The following is a 26,739-nucleotide window of genomic DNA, read 5'->3' on the forward strand; positions in this document are numbered from 1 at the left end:
TGAAATTTTTAACCAGCCAAGGGTAGTAGAACTGAGTGCCACATATGTAATTTCCTGTTTCCAGTGGGTGATGCCTGTGTGTTCAGAGTTGGACTGTTATATGTGCAATTTGGAGCAGATTGAACATTGTAAATAAGAGTAACACCAACTCTCTGGTTGTTGTTTTTTGGCGAAACATGAACAATTTAAGCATTCCACCACAGCCTCACCCTCTGATGACAACTCAGTATTTGAAAAACAGTCGACGTATTCTCAATAAAATGACCAAATTTGATTAGGATGACCCTACAAGGAATTAGTTAAAAAATGAACCTTGAAAATTGTCAAAAATATTCCATGATCAGAAAATGTAATTTAATTTGGTGACTTGCTGCAAGGTGTATCATGACAATAAGAGAGTTGTTGTAGTCATGACATGAGTAAGATGTCTACTATGTTTTATACATGTTGGGGAATCCGAATTGAATTGGAATTGAAAGAAAATCCTTCAAATTTCCATTGGGTCCCTGCACACTTTGGTGCTTGGGAAAAATGACTCGTTTTTAAGGTGCTAGTTTGAATAGATTTATGGTCCCAACGGTTCCTGTTAAGATCAAGGCTCTAAAATTACCAATGATGGAAAAAAAACCCATCACTGATATACATCTCTGGATTTGATTATGTAACATAATGTAGTTAAATAACTTGCATGTGTAAATGTCAGACCGTAGATTAAATCAAATCTTGTAAAAGGAGTCAACACTTACTACTGGCATGGTCTCATCTTTTAAAAGTCATGTTTGAAATACTCCTGCATCACCCCAAACCCCTGCCCTAAGAGGTCTTTATTTACACATTATTTATACTGTGTCACCAGACTTTACACCCACATTAAGATATAAAGATAGACTACAGCATCTCAGGACTTTATGGGTACCTACAGTGTCATCTTTGATGTGTTGGACCACTGACAAAGCTTATGTGTTTGAGGAGTTGGGAGTGAGAACAGGCTGGTTTCAGCACAATGAGAGTGTCAGGTTGTCTTCCAATTTCTTCACAGTGAAGGAGAAAAGTCCTGCTCATTGCATTTGGGAGATTGAACCTCACAAGCTTGAAGTGTTGACAAACTATTGATCCACAGCCAGACAATGCTGGTCACTGACTATCTGAACTCTGGCGCAGGTCTCTAAAAAGTAATGAAATATAACGCACAGGAAATCTCTCGGAATTGCAAAGACATGTTTGCAAAAAAGGCTGCTGTACAAACATCGTGTTTTGAAAGTGTTTTTCTCGGGGGAGGTGTAGACTAAGCTAAGCTAATGGTGCCACAAGAAAAATGTATGTGTTTTAATTTGATTTTCTGTCTTTCTCTCTTTTTTTTTAACTGTGAACTTTTATTTTGAATGTTTCTGCATTTAGCCAAACCAACTTTACTCTCCCCTGGAGGTTTCTCGATAGATTTGTTCTGGATTGAAGAGAAGAAGAGTGGGATCGACATTGTTAATGTCTGAGGCTTTGGATACTGCGTTGAGAGCCCGAGTTTGTTGGAAATGGCTCATAGTGGAAAACATAGTGAAATCCAAAAAGATGCTCCTACTGAACGATGTGCCATCCTCAGTCTTTGACTATTATTTTGATTTTATATCAATGTTATTATTTTATATTAATGGATATCAATGGACTTGAGTGTCAGTGTCCCTCACCCACATGCCACACTGCTCCTCTCTCCCTCTGCAAGCATGCCAATGACTGTAACTGTCATAGTTGTAGTCACAGTAGAAGAAGTAGAAATAATCTCTTAACTTGTGCTATATAATAGAAGGGATCACCTTAGCCATATTGAAAAAGTACCTTTTAATCCTCAATGTGATGTCAGTGAAGTGTCCCTTTTTGCTGGTCTACTTGACCCCAGTAGGGTGTGCTGTTAGCAGCTCCTCGAGGTACAAGACATGGGGAGAACAAATGGGGGTTGTAAGCTAGATAATGATGCAATTTGCAGATCAAGGGGATGAGAAACATCCACTCTGACTCATCTTCATTTAGAAAATTGGGTATTTTACATCTCAGAGTGGATGTTCCCTCATCTGTCAGCATGTTATTTGCATCATAAGAGCTTCTGAAGCTCATACGCTTGAATGTATTGGCTCTATCAGCTTGAAATGAGAGGCGCATAAATCCTCAGATCTCCCTGAATTGAGAAACGGAAAAAAAAGGACATGTGAGACGGGTACACTGAGGCAAGACTCTCCTCTGTTTTGGTGCTGCAATTCAGTCATGTATAATCGTACTTTTAAATGCATTCAATGTACAAACAAAGGGTGTTTTTTGTTGCCCATTGGATGTATTTAAACAGGTTTTTCCAATACAGTGATTAAGATTGGCATGTTGGAAATACTGACAGGTTTATTACTCCACCCAGTCTCACTGTGATATATACACGCTCCAAAAAAAACAAAAAAAAGAGCATATTACAGGCTCCATTATGATGTGACTGTAAATATTAACAATGTCTAACAAATGATTGTGTCATCAGGTTTCTGCAATTTTGCTCATGACGAAAAAAAAAACAGCCTCAGCATTGAGAAACTACAGTTTACTACATTTAGTACCCTGAGCATTCATAAGACTCGGCCAAAGGCAAAATCAATGTTACCATAGAAACTAAGCACATGCATGGAATCTGGATCTAGTTTTCCCTCTCAACACTGTAGATGCCTACAATTCAGCACACTCTGCTTTAACAGAAGCATAGTGAAGCCAGGACTGGACGTAGTAAGAGTTCAACACAACAGCACTTTGAATCAGCCTTAAATTATCCTCCCTCTTAGCTGCTTCAATTAGAAGAAGAAAAAAACTCGCTCTGCATGCATTGGACTACAAATGAGCTTTCTGTACTAGCCCTTACAGGATCATTATCACTCATGATTCAAGACCAAAAAATCAAATTATTCCTGATTCAATCGCTGTTGTCTAGACTCAGAACCTTACGTCTGCTCCCATCTAGCCCACCTCAGGCATAACCAATCTGTTTGACCAAAATACAAACCAAAGAGATTCAACAAAAACTACAAAACTATGGTCTGCCTGAGAGAGGTTAGAGAACCCTCCTGCTTCTACATTTCTGCAGAATAGAAGCAAAGGTGTTCTTCAAATACAATAAAGACGAATGTTTAAATAGTCTTACTAACAATGCAAAAAAAAAAAAAAAAAAAGCTTCCAATTTCTGCTTTGATCAAGAAATGACTTACTGTTATATGTCTCCCTTCCTCTTTCCCCTCTATTTCTATTAACTTCTGCAGCAATTCCCACCCACTGACATCACGGGCCAACTCAACTTGTCTGACCCGTCTGTCAGCACTGTGGTGTAAAGAGAGAGAGGGCGACACCGAGGTTCGCTCCCCGAGGAGAGAGGAAACGAGACGTGGAGGGAGCATAGGGAGACAGGACGGGAGAAGCCATCTCCTCGTTCCCTTCGCTGTCGAAGCCTGAAGCTTTCGGTTTCAGCGCCTGCCAACAGAGCTTTTTTTTTTTTAAAGGAAATGGCTTGCTGGAGAAGTGGCTGAAAAAAACACTGAACTTGCACCTTTTTTTAAAGTCAGGATTACCTGGCGTTAGATGTTTGTATAGGTTCCCTGAGCATGCACTGAAGAACCCATCTAACTCACATTTACAATCCTTTCCTTCTGTATCTTATTAGCTTACTTACTTAACCTTGTTTCTGTCCTTTTACTCTCAGAACAATTTACTTAATGTTTGATGTTGACTTCCAACAACATTTCCTGATCAGCTGTGTAACCTTAGCGAGCCAGATTTAGTTTAGTTAAGTTTAAGGATAAACCAGTTAAGGTGAGAGTACTGTACTCGACATATCACTTCCAACTAGGGCTTAGCCATTGTAATATTTAGCATTTCTTAACATACACTGCAATACAAGACGTACTGTAAGCTAAAATGGATATCATTTTTTTTAATAGGAACTACTTATGTTTTTATCTACTCTTTATAAGTTTTTTAGATGATTTCTTCTTTTCATTTGGAAGCACTAATAGTGGCACTAGTATTTAGGATATGACTAATCTTGTCTACCAGTGAAGACGATGCAAGCATGTGTGTGTTTGTCAATGAACAAGAGCTTTATGTATCTGAATGACAAAATGGATATTAGGAAGGTTATATACCAGATTCTGTAATTGTTTAAATTGTATATTTTTTTCTAATGCGCCAAATGTCGGTATTTGTTTTTCTAGAAGAGCAGCTCTTAAGATTTACTGCTATTTAAAGAAGGATAGTACATGAAATCAGATTGGTTGACGTTCTGTGAAACAGTTCTGTAAGGTTGATGTTTTCACCTTCAACCTTTGTTTGAGACGCCCTTCATTAAGCCATGTTGCGCCTGGGTACACCCTCTCTCCTCCTCTCTCCTGCAGCAGCAGCAGTCTTTCTCATTTCCAGTCTCCAAGGGGTTGCATCAAAGGGCCAGGTTTTTCACCCAACCAGTACTTGGTCTTTCATGCAAAACTTCCTCCATGTGCATGCAGCACTGGAGGACTTTTACACGAAGGAAGCCGAGTGAATTGAAAGTGTGGCTTAGCGAGCGAGATTGCGTGCAGGTCATGGTTAGATGTAAAAACAGGCCGTTTCCCGTTTTCTGGAGCTGAGAAACCACTGCTGTTTGTTGAAAAGAATATCACATCCTGTCCGGTGTCAGCACTGCAGAGCACTTTACGCTGAGGGGTCTCCAAACAGAGCTATTGATTAACAAAGAAACTAGAATAGAACCACTGTCAGTCAGACTTATCGACTTCTCCACTTTGAAGTTGTTTTATTTCCACCTATGTTTTTTTTTTTACATTTTATTTCATTTTTCATATTTCAAGGTATTATCTAAGTCGTTACAAGAGAAACTATGACACTCGCTGCAACAGAATTTGGTTTCTAAATTTTGACTGAGAGTTTGCTTCTGATCATTCTGCCGTGTGCATGCTATACTTGTTGATTCCAATGCTTTAGTTTGTTTCTGGATGCCTGTTGTTGCCGTGTACAGTCAGCCGACCTGTGTGGAGCGCTTACCTTGAATGAATTGTAAATAGAGTCTGGTTCCGTGTGAATAGGGTTGAGCAGATTATAACTGCACTTGTATTACGACTGCAACTGAGAATGTCTTAAATAATAGTTACACATGCACACAACAGTTGTGACAAACAGGCATGCATAAACACACACACACACACACACACACACACACACACACATGTAACCCCTTAATCGAGAAATCACTTGTTTTTCTTACCTTTTTCCAAGAAGATCTTGCATTGAATCAGCTTGTTTATAAAACTGTAAATAAAATATACTGAAATTGCCAAATCTAAAACATTTTGTGATTTCAATAATTCTACAACAAACACTTACGGCAATTGTTTTGATAGATGAATAGCTTTGCAATCTGCAAAACAAGACAAGCCTACGGTGTCTGAGATCTGACCAGCAGAAAGCGGCAGAGAGCCAGAGCAGAAACTCTACAGAGGATAGGATAGGTTAATACTTTATTGATCTCCAGAGGGGAAATTCGGGCATTGCAGCAGCAAGACAGAGAAAGAAGTAATACAAAATTCACAGGATAGATAAGATAAATACAGATAGAAACAACAATAGGATGTATATACAAAAGAATATAAATAGTTAAACAATACAGGACAATTACGAATTATGTGTAGTGGATGTCAAGTTAAAGTGACCAGTGATGATATAAAGTGACTTGTGTGATCAAAAAGTTTAGGGTTATGTAAACAGCAGTAAAAGAGCAGTATGATATTACGATCTAAAGAATAACAGTGCAGTTATACAAAATCAAATATAACATAGTATAATATAATATAGTGCAATACATCACAATGTAATTAGGTTGATGTACACTAAAAAGAGCTGAATGAGAATTTAAACACATTTATAGGGATGATTATAGAATAAAAATGAATTGATGAGTCTGACAGAATTTTGACAAGGAAAAATGTTGATATCTTTGAATCGAATTGTTGCTCGTCAAAATGAAATACAGGATCTGTTGGCTTGGATTTCTAACAAGTCAAAAATTAGTTTTTGATATCTACTATTCTTCAACTGCCACTGATAATCCAACAGTGGTTATACAACACGGTCCACAGATACATCCATTTTACCATTTCCTTTTATGTAACTACAGAGAACTCAAATCAGCCTTAGCAATGTACATTTACTGCTTATTAGAAGATAGCGTGCTTCAATCTGCCCCCCTGCAAATCATCAGCATATTAACATAATTACTGTGGTCGTGTTAGCACCCTGACATTAGCATTTGGCTCTAAGCAACACTGTCCCCAACTACACTCTTATAATGCTTCTATGTGACTGTCTACTCTCCTAAACGAAGACATTTGGCTGTATTGGTTATTGTCATTTTTTATAAAAAACTGTAATTCAAAAACAAACTGAAATGTCTGAAACAATCAAGGTTATTTCCCTCCAGTCCTCCAAACACTGCATGTTGCATAACCAAAAGATGGACATTTTGTTTTTAACTTGATGCTCATTTTTAAAAACATGTAAAGGTAATTAATACGACTTTTTCATTAGCTGACATGCTAATATCTCTCCCCTCCTGTGGTATGGACCAACAGTCACTGTCAAAGTGTAATCTCTGATTAAATTATCACGGCTATTATTAATCAAATCATGGCTGACAGTGTTAATGAATGACTTACCTTAAAGACAAAAAGGTGAGTTGCAGCATCTTGTCAGGTGAGACCTTTGTTCTGCTCCGCTGACACTCTGTCACCCTCTGTCTGAGAGATGAATGTGACCCTGCATGTCCACTGCTCCTCTGCTGAGAAGACGAAGGCTGATTAATAGCTGCTCATTGATTTACATTGAGTCATTTTTATTTTTGGCAAACTATGAAACATATGTATAAACCATTTAGATTTTTTATATTTACTAATTAACCTTACAAATTCAGAATTTCTGGAGCAAAATCTGGCGTACATTCAGTTGAACTTTCTATTGTAAATGTTCAGAGCTAGTCTAACCTTGATCACCCTACTGACCATTTAGACTCTGCTCATCCCCACAGCTGCTTTTTGGGTGTACATTCTTGTAAGATCACCTATTGGCTTTTGACTGAAATAACCTCTGGGGATTGGTGGACAAATTTTAGGGGGTTTCAAAAGAAGCTGGCGATAAATAAATTGCTTTTAAAGGCTTCCTATAGGCTGGTCATTGATGAAGTCCAACGAGCTATTTGCAACGCAAGAATAGAATTGACACATGTCTCTTTTACACATGTCTCTTTTGTGTTTTTGGCTGATGTAGGTACAGAGGAGGATTGGGGCCAGGCATGACAAATAAATGATAGAAAAGGAAGATTTTTTTTCATAATGCAGTTCGAGAAAAAAGTCAAAATGATGACAAAAAGGGCGAAATTTTGTGAATAAGAACAATTACGAGAACAAATTTGAAATTTCACAAAACTTTTTTCTCATCATATTCAACTTTATTCTCGAGATTTCAACTTTTTTCTTCAAGTACATAATGAAAAACAAATTTCCTCTATCCTCGTTTAATTCTCATGTCTGGCTCTAGTCCTCTTCCCTAGGTAATGGACCCTGAAATGAGTGCTTTTTGCTAACAGCTTGTGTGTCTCTACTTGTTAACCACATGGGGAAGCCAACAATACAAATACTGAAAGAATTAGAAGGCTTGAGTGATTATATGTTGCAGTGAACAGAGGCTGGACTGTAACACTCAAAAGCTCCTTCAAATAACTCATTATATATTCTGCTAAACTTAGACTCTGTCAAAACAGTGTTTCTGCACAAGTAGACTTTTGAAAAAGTGCAAAGACATTCTAGGACTCTTGTGAAAACTTCATTTCCCTGCTTAACTCGGACATTCAAATGAGACTATTTGCAAGTCAGGTTTTTAAGCCTCCTCCATTTGCATGCAAATATTGTCTGAGAACAACAACTTGCTCTGCAGCTCCTCAGTCCAACACCCTATATGGACCAGTGCCAGCTCAGACCAGCCCTTGTTTGCCCATTAATGCTATATGAATAATCACTGATCATGTGATTTTCTTTCTCTTCAGCAAACAAAGAAATGATCATTACTGAAGCGCACACCTAAATTAAACGTGAGGAGCATATTCTCCAGCAGCTCTGGCCATCATAAAAACATTTTTCCCTCCATGGCACCAGTAGCCTTGGAGCTGTTTTCATTCACAGAGCCGGGAAGAAGGTTTCAGGCGCATGGAGGACGACTTGGCTGCGCACGGAAGTCGGGGCATAAATTCAGGTCAGGCTTGGCTTTGCTAGCTCAAGTGAAATGTAAAACAGAAGGCAGGGAGCAGGTGAAGCGTGAACCACAGTCGGGCAGTGATAACGCCTGCCCAGCGGGAAGCCAGCAGCCACTTCTCCCACTTGGCCGCTATTAAATCGTCGCTCAAATTTCGTGTCGGCGCAGAGACGAGCAGCACTTCTCACTTTCACTTCATGGCTCAGCGCGCCGCTCACCCTGCCGTCCCCATCGCGCTGCTGCTGTTTGGACTTGTTGCGATCCTGCTGCTCACGATCCCCACGCAGGACATCCAGGAGGCTCCGGGGTTCATGGTAAGGTCGCTTCTGATGGATATTTTTGGATCAGAGTGTATGTTTTCGGGGTAGTGTAACCAAAGCTAGACACACCTCCTCCAGACCAAGAGCGAAAAGGTGTTACGTAGTAAAATGTCTCACTAGAGGATTTAGTGACATTGGTGTCTGGGTGTAGGGTAGCAGACTTAACTCACATTTGCCATTTAGTTCACAAATGCATCCATCCAGGCTTTATCCTCCAAATCATGATAAATGATAACACACTGAAATCATCAGTTTAATCTGTTGAAATGGGAAATTTGCAAACAACCAGCCTTAATGGAATGAATGGAGGTCCAGGACTGACGAAATAAAAAACACAATGTCCATTTGAGTTTTAACTGTTTGGTTTGGGTTGGGAAATTCGGGCGTTGCAGCAGCACAGACAAGAAAGCTCAAAATACACATTAAACAGAATAGATAAGATAAATAAAAATAGAAATAGGGGGTATATACAAGTACAAAATGAATGATGAAGTTAACTATGCATGGAATTGAGACAGTATCATTGGATTCCCAAAATCTCTTCTTCTGGGGTGGTGTTGTGCGCTTTTAGTCGACTAGACAGTTAAACCTCTCACTAGTTGGCACCAGTATTACTAGTTGGTTGAAAGAATTATTAATATTTTGTCCCTCGATGTCAGTCAAATGTTATGCTCAAACTCCACTTCAGCCACTTGCCTATCTATGCTGTAGATTTAGACTAGCTGTAGGTCCGGTTAATGGGCCTGCCCTCCCCGCTCCTCTACTTGGATGTAAACAAGCACGGTGAACAGGAAGCATCTCATAGGAGCAGTGCGGTTTGGCAGTATTTAGACCTACAAAATGAAGAGAAAAATGTCCTGCATGGAGGACCTAAGGCTGAGGGGTGCTTTTACTGCTAACATTGGCCACACTCTGCACATTAAATTACTTAGTTTACCCCCAAACCGTTTTAAATGAATTGTGCTCGATTCAACTGTTTTCTGAGTGTTTTCTTACCTTTAGTCTAGTTGGTTTGTCTTCGGAAACAAGTCGCGTAGGATCATCCCTTTTCTGATGTGACTCATAAACAAAGTTTTGCAACTAAGACCAACACTGCATTACATTTGATTGAGAAACGTTGACCCTCAGGTGATCTCATGGCTGTAATTAGATCACCCGAGGGTGAGTGAAATGATCACCTGTATAGTTGTCTCTCATTGTAAGGAAGCAACACAACTTAATGGGGTGGGGCCTGTTGACATTAGAGACCGCCCTGTATTCAGGATGTAAATCAAGGATTTTGAAATACAATCTGTTTGCACTGTTTGAAAATCTTGTGAGGTTTGGTATTGTGTAATCTTATATCTGATAATTCAACAACAACAAAATCAACAGAGAAACATGAAATGATACGTCTTTCTGGTATCCAGGGCAGCTTTTGGTCGACTCCAGCATCTGTTCACTCTCCTCCCTCTTTTATTTTTCTTACCCCATGGGGCCTTTTTTCAGTATAAAACTGTACACAATGTCGTCCAGCAGTCACAAAAGTAAGGACACAAAAGGCTTTTTCTTAAACTTTGCAGGGTACACGTACAAAAGTCCACATAGTTTTTCAAAAGAAAGGACAAAACAGGTCATTAGAGCTCCTCTGGGATTTTGGCAAACGTTGGAGCGAGTCCTTACAACTGACTGCACAGCAGTAATGAGAGAATATTATGAGAAATAACAAGGCACATGTTAGGCTGCTCTTCACTTATTCTACTGAACTGAGAAGTTGTAAGCTCACATATGTTCGTGTGTGGAAGGATGAGCATGTGTATCAATTACTACACAATTATTTATGTACGTGTGTGTGTGTGTGTGTGTGTGTGTATGTGTATATGTGTGTGTGTGTGTGTGTGTGTGTGTGTGTGTGCAGCCCCTTTCCCTTGGATCATCTGTCACATTCCTTCTTGCATGGATGAATTACTACACATTCGGAGTGTTTCCTTTCATTTGAGCAGAGGCATCGCTCTGATTTAATTTTCTACCTTGTACCTAAAGTGAAAATATCTCCACGGCAAGATATTTTCTCCTACATACTGGGAAAGTCAACCCATACTGTCTCAGTTAGTGGAAAATACTTCTTACAATACTTGAGACAAATCACTTATATGCAGGATAATAAAACTATCTATTATGATGTACTTATTTGAGGCAAAAGTTGTGGGTGCAGAATTATAACTAAGGTTATAAATATGCTTATTAAATATTACAGTATGTAATTCACGACCGCCTGCCCCTGAAAGACATGACATATAAAAGACGCTGGGAAAATCCAAGATGGCAGAAGAAGCAAAGGAGTCTCACACTACAAAGATAGTTTTTGCCTGGATGTCAGTGCTAAATGTTATTTGATTTATTCACAGTTTCTACTAACGCTTACAAAACATCATTCTGGCGAGCAGAAAAGTGCATGAAGCAGCTTCACTACATCAGAGAAGATTACACCGGTTGTACACTGGTCTCAAGATGTAAACCTTATCAGTCCTGACTGCCTGCTCACTTGCTGTGAATTTTTCTCAACATTTTCTGCTGAGTTCACATATATATAGGCTCACCCCACAGCTCGTGGCAATTTACACCAAACATCTGGGTGAAAATGTAGTGGTTTGCATCATACATGCATTTCACCCAAAAATCTTTCTTTTTTTATTGTGCATGGGCAAAAACACGATAGGACAACTAATGGTTCAGCTACCATTACAGTCCCTTGAACTGCTGCAATGCTAACAGTGTCGATTAGGGGACATAGAATGTAGAATTTCACTGGCAAAGAATAATGCTACTCCTTTTTGCAGCTGTCCAAACTCAACACACAAAAAAAACAGAAACAACAGGGCCAATACAAAGTAGAGGCTAAAAGTGACGTTTTACTACGGACAGAAGAGTTGTGAGAATTTGTTTTCTCAGTTGAGAGAAGCATTTTAAAGGAAGTCACTGAAGCAGTTTGATAAAATGTGAGCAGGAAGGAGTCTGGGAGTCCTGACAGTGAATGCACCACTTCCTTTAGGTTCAGTCTTAGACCTAAAACCCGTGAGCGTTTATGTTACAGAGAGTGGTTGCGGGATGTGAATGTACATATGGGGAAGATGGTTTAGAAATGTACCAGAACATGGAGGGCTGTAAGGGAAGACAATTAGTGTCAATCAAGTGCATAATCTGCTGAAACAGGGTTTGTTTGATCTCTTGTTCCACAGTCTGTCTGTAGGGTTCTTGTATAAGCTGAAGACACAAGCAGCAACGTGCCACTCTTACAATGATCATTTCTTGAAAAAGCAAGATTTTCTTTTCACATAAATCAGAAAAAAAAAATTCTAGCTTCCCTGTAAAACACGAGTAAGCATGAATTTTCCTAGTCTTCCTGTTGAAGGTGCATGTTGTATTTGTTTATTCCTTCAACATATAACATTGACTTTAAAAGCCACATGGGAAGAAAGACCTTTGTGTTGATTTTTGAGACTATTTTATGATTACAGCGTCATCGCTATTTCTACTGCGGCCCAACAGAAATGGTTAAATGATGTCAGAACAATACCAAAGAACATTTGTAGTGATTGAATTATAATCAGAAATATCATATGAGTTGATCCTTTATTATCACTCCAAATTGAATGAAGAAGAAACATGTCATCGCATCACTTTCCACTTACGAGCCGTTCAGTTAATTTGAATGTTTAAGCCTTAAGAGGTCAACTTTGACCAAAGTAGGAATTACAAAATGAAATTTGTTCATGATCATTGTCGGCACTATTTATTAAAAAAAAGAATCCTATCACATAACTGCTGGAGGTTTGAAAATTACAAACGTTCTTAGACTTCACTCCTGAGTGTTTCTTGGCACAAAACCACTGGTGCAGTAAAAATGATATGTAGTCCTTGTCGGCCCCCCACACCTGCATTTGTGTATTTAACAGCTGGGGGTTTGTCTTTGAAGGCTAAGATTACAAGTTCACTAAAGTCCTTCCAGATGCATGCATTTTACATCATAAAGATCGTAAACTCTTTCATGTCCTCCTTGCTCATTAACTGGACTCTCCCTTTTCAAGATGTCAGCACTTTTTTATCATGCAAATGTTAAACTGTGTCTATTCTCAATCCTCCATACTTTTCATCTTTTTTTGATGTTCTTGTTTTTTCCTCTGTCTCTTTCTCTCTCTGCAGTACGGGATTGTCTTGGATGCTGGATCTTCGCACACAGCTTTGTACATCTACAAGTGGCCTGCAGACAAGCAGAATGGCACAGGCGTGGTCACCCAGCACAGAGAATGTCATGTTAAGGGTAAGTTTCAGCTTGCTCTCCACCAATAATCCCTGTTTTGCATATTAAAGACTTTGGTGCACAACGTGTTCCTACTCATAAGCCTGAGGGGTGGTATTAAATAGTGTTCAACTTGCAGTCAGACTAGTCAAATATATTTCCAACAGCAACCATGACTCTCAGTCAGTTTATTTTTTACAACAAGTCCATGAAAATGTCTCGGATAGCTCCGTCTGCACCATCTGGTTCTATCACATTCATTCATTTTCTTTGTTAGTTCCAGTCAGATTTTCCTAAAATATTTCTTCTGTTTTATGCTACAATGGTAAACGTCCTGCTGGTGTCTTCTACATGTTCCAGGGTCCTCAGTGAACTGCCATTATGAGAGATTGGTAGAGACCCACTTGGTGCCCTAGGCAAGATTTAGCTGGTGCCCCTTGTACCAATTCCACAACCAACTACAGTATTCATACACTTAAAGAAAACTGGCATACACTTTTATGTTTTACAGAGTTTCTTTATTCAGACCTGATATTTATCCATACGGTCAGTGTAACTCACTTCTGATAACTCGTCTGCCCTCCTCCCCCACAAAGAGCAGGTAACGAGCAGCGGTGTTGTGATGCGTCAGGTTTAGCAGGGAGCAAGAAAATAGAGCCTTTTTAAATAGGTGATGCAGTTATGTTTTTTTGGCTTCTATTGTTATATTACAGAATCATAGCAAGGAAATTACATTTGATTAAATAACATTAAATCAAAGTTAAACACATTTTTTGCCCATGCCTCGGGCCGGCCCTGCGAAAGAAAATTTAAAAAGAGAAATTTAAAAAAATGCAAACTCAGTTTGAAAGGTTGTGGGGGCGGCAGTAGCTCAGTCTGTAGGGACTTGGGTTGGGAACCGGAGGGTGACCGGTGCAGACCGGTGCAGACCGGTGCAGACTAAAATATGGAAGTTGGTCTGGTAGCTGGAGAGGTGCCAGATCACTTCCTGAGCACTGCCGAGGTGCCCCTGAGCAAGGCACCAAACCCCCTCCCCACCATCAGCTCAGGAGCGCCCACTGTGGGCAGCTCCGTCACTCTGACATCTCTCCATTAGTGCATGTCCATAGGATCCTGTTTGTACATGTGTGTGTATATTTCAGCCTATGACTTAAAGAGTGTAAAAACAGAAATTTCCCCATGCGGGGATCAATAAAAGTAAATCTTAAATCTTAAACCTGGTCCGCTGTTATTGAGGTCAAAAGTCCTACTCCACCCAATTTAAGGCGTGGGGTTTCAGAGTCCAACATCAGGCTGCTCTGAGCTAGAGTACCAGGGAAACATTTCAAAAGTTTGAAACACAAACATAAAAACACAGCATCCTTTAAAAGATCTCCTTGAAGTGATTGTTTGAATGTTTTCAACTAAAACTCTATCTGATGTTCTCAGTGTCTCTTGAAGCAGCTTGGTTGAGCTGAAAGATCAGTTATTTATCCCCCATCAGTGCAGAAATATGATGATGGTGGTGACCTGTAAGAACTAAGAGAGCTTCAGACAGTTTCAGCTTGGTGTCTCCTCCAACAGAATGAAGGCATTGCAAAACATGAGCACAGAGGATGCTGTGGACATGGATTTATTATACAGTGTTTTGGCTAACATCATAATCCCTTAGTGAGATCAGGATCTCATAATAATGAGAAATTATCTCGTCATTATGAGATCAGCGAACTTTAATGGATCATCTGTTCTAATGTAACTCGGGTTAGAACAGATTTAAGTCTCAGACTTTAGTGCAGTTATATGTCTGCACATCCGCTCGTCACCCTCCCTGTTCTGTTTATTAAAGACTTTAATGTTTAACAACATCTTAGAAACCGACTTAATTGGCTGCACACACATAGGCTACCCCCCCTCAGCACACACACACACACACACACACACACACACACACACACACACACACACACACACACACAATAGAGATGAGATAAGTCCATCGTTCTGAAACAACAGCTCATGAGATCTTCTCTCATAATTACAAGATCTTCTTACCATAGATATTTTTTATTTCTTTGGTGAATGCAAATTGCTTCCGTATCAAAAGTAATGCTGTTCGGCCTTACGATAAAACCTTCTTCAGGTGCAAAAGATAAGAAAAATAGGTGTGTGTTGCTGGCTGGTTCCACTTCAAGAAAAGTTCAAAAACTAGAGGGGATGGTCAGTCCATTGCTTTTGGTCTATAACAGAAATTCTAAATAATTCCATTAGTGATTATTAACCATTAACAGTCTCTTTCTTAGAAATGCAGATTTGAACCAACACGTGTTGAAGTGTCTGTCGGACATCATGTAAGACTGTGTCTGTCGGACATCATGTAAGACTGTGTCTGTCGGACATCATCTAAGACTGTGTCTGGCTTAAGGAATGTGAACGATGCCAGGGTTCTGTCTTTGGAGGTGCAGCAATCTCCGCTGTTCAAGTGAAATGTATATGTTTTTCCAACCATAGCCGTCCCTTCAGGGTCATAAATTACTCGGCCTTACCTTCTTGTGGTCATTCCAACAGTGAAAGTTAATTTCCTGTAGGTCAAAGGGTCGCACTCTAGGATGCTGCGGAACCAAAGGTCTAGGCTGGACCGTGTCATTGTGTCACATTTACTAAGTCAATCCAGGCATGGGGGAAAAGAAGGAAATCCCTTTCAAAGGCTCAAAGGTTCAATTTGGGCAACTACCTCATGAAAGAGGTTTTGGGGGTTTTGGCCTTCAACTGATGCTGATCCATTTAATCAATCATGTTCTGTTCTCTCAGACGTGGGCATGTGCAGGCACTTATCATACCTGACTCATCATAAATACTTTATGTTGGCGACTGTGATGCCCTTCACAGTGAGTCATAGCGTTTAGCTGCATTATATACATTAGAATGCAACTTGAAAATCGATGTTAATATTTCAATCAGGAGAGACTTAATCAAGAATGAACAATTTTTTATTTAACAATAAATGTGCAGCAATTTAGAATTAAATCTGCAAAGTCTTTGGGGGATTAGACTCCCTCGTGACGCCTTCATGTACTCGGAGGGGTAATGAGTCCGACAGCAGGATAGGATACCCCCTATGGATTCTAGACCCTGGTGGTGGTGAAGAGGAATGGAGGCTATGATGAGCCGGAATCTGGACTCTGCTGAGCTGAAATGGAGGTGACTGGAGCGGTAGTGGGTTGCAGCGGTTGCCCTGAAATGACAGAGTGACTGTGGAAGAGAGAGAGAACTGTTTTAACATTTTGCCGCAGCAGGATGATTGTTTGAGAGAGGTTGTGCCCGAATCTGGTTGGTTAATTACTTAAAGAATAAACGCCCATAATCAACTGATCACCAGAGCAGGTAGACAGAGGAAGTAGTAGGGGGAGTGGTTTAGGTTGAAGTGAACAGATGAATGAATGTGTGAAGGAATATAACCAGTCTTCCTGTCTGAACTTCAGCTGAGCTATGTTTGTGAATATATGACCAAGATTTTTACTGAACCAGATTTGCAGTTAAATCTGGTCTAAATAAGATGTTAAATCAACATCTTCAAATATTTGGTGTCAGTGGTGTAGTGCAGGGTATACACAGGTATACAGACCAATCTCCATAGAGTATACCCACTTCTAAATCTCCTCTGATTCACACCATTGACAGTATTCAGGGAAGGGATGACCCTGCCTACTCTGTCTCTAATTGGCTAGTACACTCTAACTAAATATGCAAGAGGAGTCTTATATCACTGTTAGTAACAGGGGCTGTTTATCCTCCGCTGGACGCGACACTTGGGGATAAAAGTATGCCCACGTCTTCAGGCACCACAACACCACTGGTTGGTGTACGTGTTTTCAAAGGTAGCCTTTGACATTTTTAAATGAAAACGTTCTTGCTGGGTCATCTTTATTTAATGGATCCAGAGCATACAGCCCAAAGATGTGGCTGATTGCCGCTTGCTTTCATTTCATTGTGAAACAGGGGCCGATGCACTGCTGGTGCAGATCCACTAACAGAAAAAAGCTTCTGCTGACATCATTACATAATACACATCCACACAAAGTCCCTTCACTGTGTCTTATTCAGTGAATAAGCTCTAGCCACTGTGATGTTGATTACCTCATTATAAGGAAGCTAACAATGCAGCTAGCTGTATATTTTGGAATTCTTCAGCAAGAGTCATTTAGACCACAGATTATATGTACAACAAAAAGTAAAAGGAGCTATTTATGTTACAGACATGATGCATAAAGTGCAAAACTGTAACTACACTGGTATGAAATAGTATTTAGTTGTGTATTGGAAATACTGTTACTAAAGAATATAGTTTGTGTTAACATACTGTTAATAGGAATAGAAATTGGAGGAGTACAGTAAACTGTAGGAGTGGTGGGGAGGTTTTTATTAAGGCTTTGATACTTTCAGTATCCTGAATACCAGACCTTTATATCCTATGTGGCAACAGTTATGTCATGTGGATTAATTGCAGTATCCAAGCTGACAATGTGTTTCACATCCAGGCCAAGGTCCAAAATTCAAGTCGTAATCATGACTCATAAAGTTTGTCATTCAAGATAATCAAGTCAAGTCATTATAGAGCTTTATAGACCATGCACATTATTTTTAACTCTTACATGACCAACCCTCCTGTCGTGATAAATGAATAAGAGAATCTTGTTTATTCTATATTACCTGCATAGCTTTAGCTGCTGTCCAGTCTTCACCGTGTTAACTGTTTATATTAATAACACAGGTCATCAGTGGACTTCATCTTGAATCCTCTGATAGTGAAACTACACTGTGTCTTTAAAAAGTTGTTTTTTTCTTGTTACATGCAGTAACTATCATTGGGAATGGGTTGGTTATGAATGAGTGCTAGCTGTTTCCTGTGAATAGATGATGTCATCACAGCTGAGTGAGGCCTAGCTCTGTCTGAGGCGATCATGAATCAGGTGTGAGTCAGAGTGGAGCTCAGGGCTTTGCCACTCCTGTCCTTCCCACAGGGTCATTATGTTTCTACACTTTGAGAAACAAACACTTTCTTTCCAAATCAGTCATGAACATGGTGTTTACACTGTCTGCTTTCATCAGGTCAGAAGTGAACTTTAATACTTTGTGTGATTTCATAACAAACTTAAAATCAGAGGCTCATATTTCAATCATTGGAGTCTTATTTATGAGGGGAAAATTATGAGCTGGACCTGGACACTGCTGAGGTGGAATGATGGAGGTGACTGAGGGCAGAGGAGGATCACAGCAATCAAACTGAAATGACAGACTGATGCTGCATTCATGTGCTGGGATTCCCGAGTTGGGAAGTCGTTTTAAGACTTGAGTAAATCAGTGTACTTCTAGTGATGAAAGATACAACAGATAAAACTCCAACCAGAATTGACATTTTTAGACACTTCAAATCCATTATTACCCCTTTACCTTTTCTGAAGATTATTTCCTTTTTTAATGTGTGTTGACGTGATTTCAGTAACATCACAAAAAGGGGTTAATGCTACGAAGACGATCAATGAAATGCAACTGTTAAAAGTTACATGTGAGCAAAAAGTTGATGTGCAATAAATGAATTAATAAAAAGTATGTTAACTTTGACAGAACATATTTTGCCCCGAAGTTTAGGACGACTCTGACGTCAAGTTGGGAAGTCGGGCACCTAATTCTTTTCCAAGTTTCCTAGTTGTTGTACAGACTCGAGCAGGTGTTCATGTGCATTATACAACTCGGAAGCTTGTTTTTCCTGACGTGTCTGACACCACATGAATGCACCATGACTGCTGAGGAGAGAGAACAGATTGAAGAATCATAAATGTATGAAAGAATATTCAGTCTGTCTGCTTCAACTCACACTAAACTTCATTGCTATCAGAGACATTGAATGTTTCTCCTTATACTTTTTTACTTCAACTGAGGAATAATGTGTTGTTCCTTTGTTTAAGTTTAACTCGTTAAGTCAGCAAAAGCATCATGTGTGTACTTTTTACATTCTCTCATGGTTGTCAGGAGATGATGTAGATCATGCAGTTAACTAGGACAGTTATGTCTTGAGGGTGTGATCTTAATACAACACAAGAACAAGTTTGTACATGTAGATACTGTATTCTGATGTAATTCTATTCTTTTTTTCTCCCTTCTCTTCTCACTGGCTCAGGTGGAGGAATCTCCAGCTATGCAGGTCAACAGGGAGCAGCAGGGCAGAGCTTGGAGGTTTGTCTAGACCAGGCAGTGAAGGACATCCCCAAAGAGAGGCACAAGCTCACACCTGTGTACCTGGGAGCCACGGCTGGCATGAGGCTGCTGCAGTGAGTCAGTGTGTGTGTGTGTGTGTGTGTGTGTGTGTGTGTGTGTTTGTGTAAGGGATGAGACTGCCTCTGTTTGTGTTCATTTTACATTGTTCCTTTGTCTTTGTTTTCCTGTCACATTGTTTTACATTTCTTCACCTTTTGTTGCAGCTCTTTTGATGTTTTATGGTAATTCCCTTTTTCAGTTGAATTGTAATCCCACAAAACATTTCATCTAAAGTGAAGTTCCTTTGAAGACATGATTATTTTAGGCGTGTGGCTTTGGTGCGGCAGTAGCTGAGTCCTTTGGGACTTGGGTTGCCGGTTTAAGTCCCAATGTGGACCATAATATGGAAGTTGATCTGGTAGCTGGAGAGGGAAAAAAAGCCTCCTCCCTGAACACTCCGAGGTGCCCTCGGGCAAGGCACCGAACCCCCACCCACTCTGGTGTGCTCCCCGTGTAGCGGCTTGTGCATGTGTGTGAGAAGCATGTGTCTCCTTAACAGAGTGTGAAAGCGGAATTTCCCCCAGGGATTAATAAAGTAAAAAAGTATATTTAAAAAAAAAAAGAAGTAACCCTGTAATAAGCCCATTTAAGGGATTGGGTGTAAAATTCTTCTACGTGTAAGAAATGGTCCTTTACATTTTGCTGGTACACGGCGTGATATTTACCCACCTAGAATGTCTTGCCTTCCATATAAATCTCATGGAGATTTTACACTGACATCTTTTCGGCTCAGTAAACTTCCATATCTTATCTTGATTTCAATATTAATATTTTGCATGCAGAGCTGCCTGCGGCTCGTGTCTGTTCAGATATCAGCCCTGTCAGTTCTCATTTCTTTTTGAAATGAGGGAATATAAACAAACAGTAACGGTGACTGTAGTCCAAAAGATACAATCATCAAACTGCTGATGCTCCTGTTTATTTAGCTCACCAGCGTATTTGATTATTTTAACTCGACTAAAGTGATTTGTGATGACTGCTGTCTCTGCATTTGCATCCTCCTCAGAATGTATTTAGCATCCCAGAGTTTATTTAGTAATACAGTCGTTCCTGGTTCCTTGGAGAGCATCAACACAGTTCTAAAAAGACGTTGTCACTTTTCCTGAAATGCATTTTGCCTTTATGTAAATGTCCAGCACAATGCAGCCGCCAAGTCTCACAGCCGGGGGGTGAATATGGAAATCATTCGCTCAGTGCAAATGTGTCCTGAAATTTGACTGAGAGACAACAGCCTGTGTCTCTTTGTGCACTCCAAACTTCCCTTTGTATTAGTTCAGATTAGTCACTTCTGTAACTCTATACCATGCGCATAAACTCGTTTATTGATCTATTCATGAAACTCTCTTTAAAGCCTTTTTTTTGCTCACTGCTGCTCAGAATGTCATATTGATGGGAATTAGTACACATTTTGGATTTGCCATGACAGTCTTGAAGACATTAAACACAACATTTGGACTTTATAAAAGATGACAAAAATTCAAAAATGATTTCTTGGAGGTGTCTGAAATTGCTAAGATGCAAATGCAGGAAGGCAGGGACAAAACAAATGTCAGAATAAAATGTAATTGGAGGCTTTTGTGGCAAATTGTCATGCGATGCTGATGGATATATTCGTAAGACCTGATTTCAATGCTGGTGTCTTTTTTGAAAAAGTGATGTATTCATACAAGCTCTGAATAATATCTATATTATATTAATCACCTGCTGCAGCTGTAGCTTGCTGTGATAATTAAGTAATAGGAGTAATATATTTTATTTTGTCCCGTCTAGTGCGTCCAGTCCGGAGCAGTCTGATCAAATTCTGCAGGAAGTTGGCCATAAAATCCAGTCGTACCCTTTTGACTTTCAGGGTGCAGCCATGCTGAGCGGACAGGATGAGGGGGCGTACGGCTGGGTCACCGTCAACTACCTCTTAGAGAACTTCATTAAGGTACCATAAGTCGTATGAATAGTTTTTTTTGTAGACAGCAATGTTTAATTAGTTAGAACTTGTTGAAGCATTCTCCTTTATCTTGTGTTCAAATCATTTCCCAATTCTTGATTCTTTATTCTTTTATATTTTAAATACTGTATGTGCACAGATGACATTACAGGAGATGTTGCTCTATTTAAGCTTATTTGGAGGGAGGCTGATGACACCTAGTGGCCTCTCCAGCAATAAGTCACACCTAACTGTTCCCTCTGGAGAGGTGCTAGTTTTGAGCTTGGGGTCAACGGGGGACATTTGTCTTATAAAATTCTTCCTCCCTCACAAACTCCAAAGCAGAAGTCAGACTTCTACTCTGAAGATAATAAGCATGACACAGAGCTTTAATGTTGCTTCCGTTCCTTTGCAGTACGGCTTTGTGGGGCGCTGGTTCAGCCCCGGCAGGCCCACAGTGGGAGCGCTGGATTTCGGTGGGGCGTCCACTCAGATAACGTTTGCAACTCAGGATGAAGTGGAGGACAAACGGGACATGATGAAGCTGCAGCTTTACGGCCAGGAGTACTCTCTGTACACACACAGCTTCCTGTGCTACGGGAGGGACCAGGTCCTCAAGAGGCTGATGGCTCATGTGTTGAAGGTAGTTAGATACGCCACACTCACTGGAAACTAGTGAAACAACTCACTACTGAAATGTAGAAATGAAGCGGTTGAGTCCTTTTCATATCATTTATATCATCATATCAAAGGACTTGAAAGACAGTGCATTTCATCAAGATGTTATGGAAAAATGTAATCTAATACAAACACATGTTGACTAGAACCTCAATGGCAGATAAAATAGTTGATGTGCTTCATACAGTATATGGTTTTCAACACTCGGTGGCACACAGTGAATGTCTTGACTGTCTTTAAATCCAGACTAAGCCAGACTGGAACAATGAGCAGTTCTGGTAAAGCAGGAAAGGCAGCTTTGTTCATTCACCTGATTTCACACACAAATGCTTTTTCAGAGAAGAATAGAGTCAAATAAAATGGAAGGCCTTTATGGTCATCGTACAATGAACTGTGCTGTGCTTCTCTAAACAAAAAGAATAACATTCATCCCATTCAGCCACACACATGTTTCCCGCCATAACAGTTGTAAAAGGTTACAAGAAGAGGTAGATAGTAGTAAAAAAAAAGGATTGTGTAAAGATATCCAGTGCACTCTGTGCCGTCTTCTAAGTTAGGATCTCTGGATATTATCGCACCATTAAAAAGTTACATTTCACATTGAACTCTTATGCATCACATGTTATATTTACACATGAAATGTCACCATGAATAATATTGCACAGAAGATGCTGCTGCACCTAAATTAATATTGCACATTAAATGTTATGTCACATGATTCTTTTTTCTATATTACATGTTATTGCACCACAAATAATATGATATATGATGTAAGGGTTAATGTGTTTTATGTCTTTAGAAACATGGCTGGAAAAAGCTTTTCACACGAAACATGAAAACAATGACAAATAAAAACCAGGAGATAGAAACATTTTTTATTGTTAAAGATAACATAATATACATTTAAATAAATATGTTTAGTTAAATAACATGCAGATAAAAGTGCAGTTATATGCTGTGTTTAACCAAGTTCAAAAAAAGAAGAACAAAATGGCAGTAGGGAATACACAGGAGAACATCAGAATTAAAATAAACTGAAAAATAAATCAAATAAGCTTTCAAAGTGCAGGTCAGAAAATAAAGATTTACTCTTAAAGTTATGATAATATGTCATTCACTCCCTCTCTCTGTCTCTCTCTCTCTCTCTCAGTCTCAGGGTTACTCTGCGTCAGTCACTCACCCCTGCTATCCTGCTGACCACAGTCAAACTTTAAAGTTAAGCAGCATATTTAACTCTCCTTGTACTGCAAAGTACAAACCCAACTCGTACAGCTCTGAGGCCTCTCTGAAGGTACAAGGCAGCGGACATTATGAACACTGTTTGGGCAACATGTCTGAGATCTTCTCGTTCGATGGCTGCCCCTTCTCCCAGTGCTCGTTTGATGAAGTCTTCCAGCCAAATGTCACGGGAAGCTTCATGGTGAGCTGTGCACTCTATCACAAAAATCATTACAATATAGAGGTACTGTTTTTCATTTCTGGTCGGTCCACAGTAATGATGACTTTATTCTTAGCAGAAATCTGCAGAACTATCAATGAAGACCAAAGAGTTGTACCTCTCTGATCATATAGATCAAACCTTATGTGGTACATGTATTCATATGCCCAGCTTTGTAATACAATTACATAAAATAACTGCAGAGAAATCTGTTTTTGTAAAGACAAATAAACTTTACAACCTATTTTCTATTTATCTAATGAGCATGGCATAGACTCAGAGTGCTGAGGAACATATAGAAACATGCGCTCTACACTTCATTTTTATGGATTTCTATTGTTTCTCACAGCTATAAGCGTTTGTTTTTGTCCTGTTTCTGTTTCTTCAGGCGTTCTCTGCGTTCTTCTACACGCACTCCTTCCTGCAGCGAATCACCGGCATCACCGTGAACACTCCTCCACAGCTGGCGAAGGCAGCCAGAACTGTGTGCAGCATGACCTTCAGTCAAGTAATACTCTCCTCTGATAATGTTCATTTCATTCTTAATGAGCATGCTGTTTGTGTTCACACTTGTGAGTCTTGTTATGTTAGCTCTGCTGAACCCTACTGTACCTTCTCCAGTGGGAAAACCACTGCTTGGGGATGGAGCTATCAAATTTTAGACTCCATGACGATATGGGTTTAGATACCAGTGTTGTACCCACTTTGTTCCGGACTGAAATATTTCAAAAGTCATTTGATGGATTGTCATGACATTTACGAAAATTCATGGTGTGCAGGAGATGCATCTTACTTTAGTGACCCCCTGATTTCTAATCATCAGCTGATCATCAAATATTTGTAACTTCCAATGAAATGCGTTCATGCATTCCCCTCAGGATGACTTGAAATAACTTTGATGATCCTTCAACTTTCATTTTCATTTTAATATTTAAATGATTGATATGGTAAACTTTGTTCCTGTTGAAGATCAGCATGTTAGCATTGTGAGCACATTAGTTCCCCCGTCAGCTTTTAGCGCATAAAGTAGCATTGCAGTGTTGAGCCTAAAACATCATAAGCATGGCTATAGACTCTTGTTCAAGGTAAAATAGAAGGTGAAGATCTTTAGAGCCTGAACACTTTATAAATATGCTAGTGGCACACTCGCTTGTGCTTTCATTTTATTTGTATATCAGGAAGAATGAACCTAAACTCTTTATTCATGTATAATTTTGATTCTAGTTATTTATTGTATTTTACAAACTTAACACATTCTTCTCTTTTGTTTCAGATGCTGCTTCTTGCTCCAGAGCAGAAGTCTCGTTTGCAGGACTACTGTGCTGCTTCTGTGTTTCTTAATATTCTCATGTTGAGAGGATACGGCTTTGATGAGTCATCATTCCCACGTATTTCATTTCAGAAGAAGGTGAGAACTCATTAGTAGATGGTAAAGTCTACCCTCAATACATTATATTAGTAGATAATAGTGAACTTGTAGTGATCAACTTGTTTGTTTTTGACTCTAGGCAGGGGACTCCTCGGTGGGTTGGGCTCTGGGCTACATGCTGAGTTTGAGCAACCTGATGCCTGCAGAGACTGTGGGGCTGAGGAAGGCCCTGACCCCAGGAGCATGGGCCGCATTGATCTGTCTTTTTGTCCTCCTGCTCGCCGCAGTCCTAGTCTTCATCTTAATCCGAGCTCGTGATGGGAAGAAGAAAGGAGGCAATGAAGGCACCATCTAGATGTTTCAGCAGCGTACAGTGCAGCCAAAAGACTAACACACAGTGATGTGTTTTTTGTTTTCATGTGGGCTCTGTACTCCAACACCTTATTTCTTTCAGATTTCTTTTTTTTGCTAAAGTGCTGTAACTAAGCTCAGCCGTCATCCCGTCTTTTACAGCAGGAGCTCTACACAGACACACAGTCATACATACATACATGCATGCACACACACACACACACACACACACACACACACACACACACACACACACACACACACACACACACACACACACACACACACACACACACACACACAGAGCTCCCCAACTGGATCAGCTAAAACGCCTCTTTAAAGCCTCCGTTACTACCTCTGAAGACAGTACAGAAGGGGGGATCACTTCGTCCTCCCATTACGCCTCTGTGACATTCACATTGAAGCGGAACGTCACAGGGGTGTAAACATTGCAGCTTGAAACAGCAGTGAGATTTCAAATGTTGGATCTCATTAACTTTCTTTGTCCCGAATTGTTTTGACCTATCTCTCATTACTTTCTACTGTTTTTTTATATAAATACTGTATGGACACAAAAACCCTTGAATTAAAGCTCTAAGTCCATGCTTTAACCTCATAGTTGTTTTGTCCTTTTCTTTGAAATCCATTAGGCCTTCATGTGTGGAGTACAGAGCCAACCTGAAGAAAAAAATGTGTCACTAATGGAATATTTTCTGACTGCCACGTACAGTAGGTTTAAAAACTAAGTTCTTTCCTGGTTGTGAACATTCAACTACACACTGTTCATTTCATTTTAAATATTCTTACTATATTTATATGTCATAAAAATTAACTGAAAATATAGCTTAGACCAGTGTTTTCTAGCTTTCTTTTCTCGGAGCTCACTGAGTTGTGTCGACAAAAAGCTAGGCCTGCCCAGGACCCACATGAAACAAGTCATACATTGCTGTTAAATATTAACATCAAATGTGATTGTTTTCATTGATAAAATCCAAACAGAATATGCCTACACACACTGGTTCTTACCAGAACACCTCTCTATCTAGTAGTTTTGATTTTAGTTAATAGGAGAAAACATTGTTTTGACAACCTGCAAACAGACGGCACTTCTGAGTGCCACTTCTGAGATCTTTGGCACTTCATCCATTTTAGAAGATTGATTTCTGGATTAATTTCTTCATGTAATTTTTTCATTTAATGTTTGGTTTTGCTTTTGTGTAAATTGTGTTTTTTTTTTTTGCATTTTCTAATAAATGAAATTACAAAATGATCTCTCATCAGATCAATGACTGATACTCACATCTAGCTATTTTTTAAGACAGCAAACAAACTTCATTCATGTCGTGACATTAAACAAGAGCTTCATACATTTGTAAATGTAATATTATTAGTACATTAAAAAAATCAATATTTTGATATGAAGCTCTTGTTATCTTAGTTCAGTCTGAAAGACCTTGTGTAGTAGCTGTTAAAAGAAATGATAGCATGCTAGTTTGCTGTGATTTGGGTAACAGCTATTAAGTTTTAAATGTCTTGGACGTTTAGACCCTCAAGACCAGAGCATGCATTTTAATTAGGGTATAGAGAAGTATTTTCATATAAAGGCTATTTGGTAATGTTTGGAGCAGTTAACTGTGCTAACTTGCTTTCAACTACTTTACAAATGGCAATGAAAATGTGAAGCAAAGTTTATCCTTTTTCCTAAGTAATTAGATTCTTGAGCTGTTTTTTAATCTGTCTTCTGTCTTTTTTATTTTCTGGAGCTATTATTTACGTGGAACATTATAA

At 39.4% G+C, this 26,739-nt stretch overlaps 2 protein-coding genes and 1 long non-coding RNA gene across 9 annotated transcripts in view; 2 read left to right on the forward strand and 1 right to left on the reverse strand.

Annotated features, from left to right (window-relative positions):
* Positions 1 to 3,634, forward strand: part of grin1a (glutamate receptor, ionotropic, N-methyl D-aspartate 1a) — a 37,682-nt gene extending 34,048 nt beyond the window's left edge. For all 7 annotated transcript variants that reach the window (XM_065965286.1, XM_065965285.1, XM_020636035.3 and 4 more), the window contains one exon: positions 3,279 to 3,634. In XM_065965286.1, coding sequence (XP_065821358.1) covers positions 3,279 to 3,347 — 69 coding nt within the window. In that variant the 3' untranslated portion in view covers positions 3,348 to 3,634. The remainder of the gene's footprint in view (positions 1 to 3,278) is intronic.
* Positions 3,635 to 5,122: 1,488 nt separating this feature from the next.
* Positions 5,123 to 10,015, reverse strand: LOC114920387 (uncharacterized). Its single transcript, XR_003808715.2, has 2 exons — positions 9,621 to 10,015; positions 5,123 to 6,838 (listed from the first exon to the last, which is right to left on the reverse strand). It is a non-coding gene; the product is annotated as an uncharacterized lncRNA (long non-coding RNA).
* On the forward strand, positions 8,089 to 25,567 carry entpd2b (ectonucleoside triphosphate diphosphohydrolase 2b). The gene is made up of 9 exons (XM_020636039.3): positions 8,089 to 8,618; positions 12,807 to 12,924; positions 19,058 to 19,208; positions 20,965 to 21,124; positions 21,531 to 21,758; positions 22,944 to 23,213; positions 23,620 to 23,739; positions 24,505 to 24,639; positions 24,740 to 25,567. Exons 1-9 carry the CDS (start codon positions 8,502 to 8,504, stop codon positions 24,953 to 24,955), a joined length of 1,515 nt encoding a protein of 504 aa, XP_020491695.2. The 5' UTR covers positions 8,089 to 8,501; the 3' UTR covers positions 24,956 to 25,567.
* The last annotated feature ends 1,172 nt before the right edge of the window (positions 25,568 to 26,739 follow it).

Source organism: Labrus bergylta, chromosome 17 (genome assembly GCF_963930695.1).
Source record: "Labrus bergylta chromosome 17, fLabBer1.1, whole genome shotgun sequence".
NCBI lineage: Eukaryota > Metazoa > Chordata > Actinopteri > Labriformes > Labridae > Labrus > Labrus bergylta.

Excerpts from the sequence above, each read along its gene's own strand:
- entpd2b (XM_020636039.3), top strand. The coding sequence starts at position 8,502 with ATGGCTCAGCGCGCCGCTCACCCTGCCGTCCCCATCGCGCTGCTGCTG. Across the intron at positions 8,619-12,806 it reads AGGAGGCTCCGGGGTTCATG|TACGGGATTGTCTTGGATGC; the intron begins GTAAGGTCGCTT and ends CTCTCTCTGCAG. Across the intron at positions 24,640-24,739 it reads GTATTTCATTTCAGAAGAAG|GCAGGGGACTCCTCGGTGGG; the intron begins GTGAGAACTCAT and ends TTTTGACTCTAG.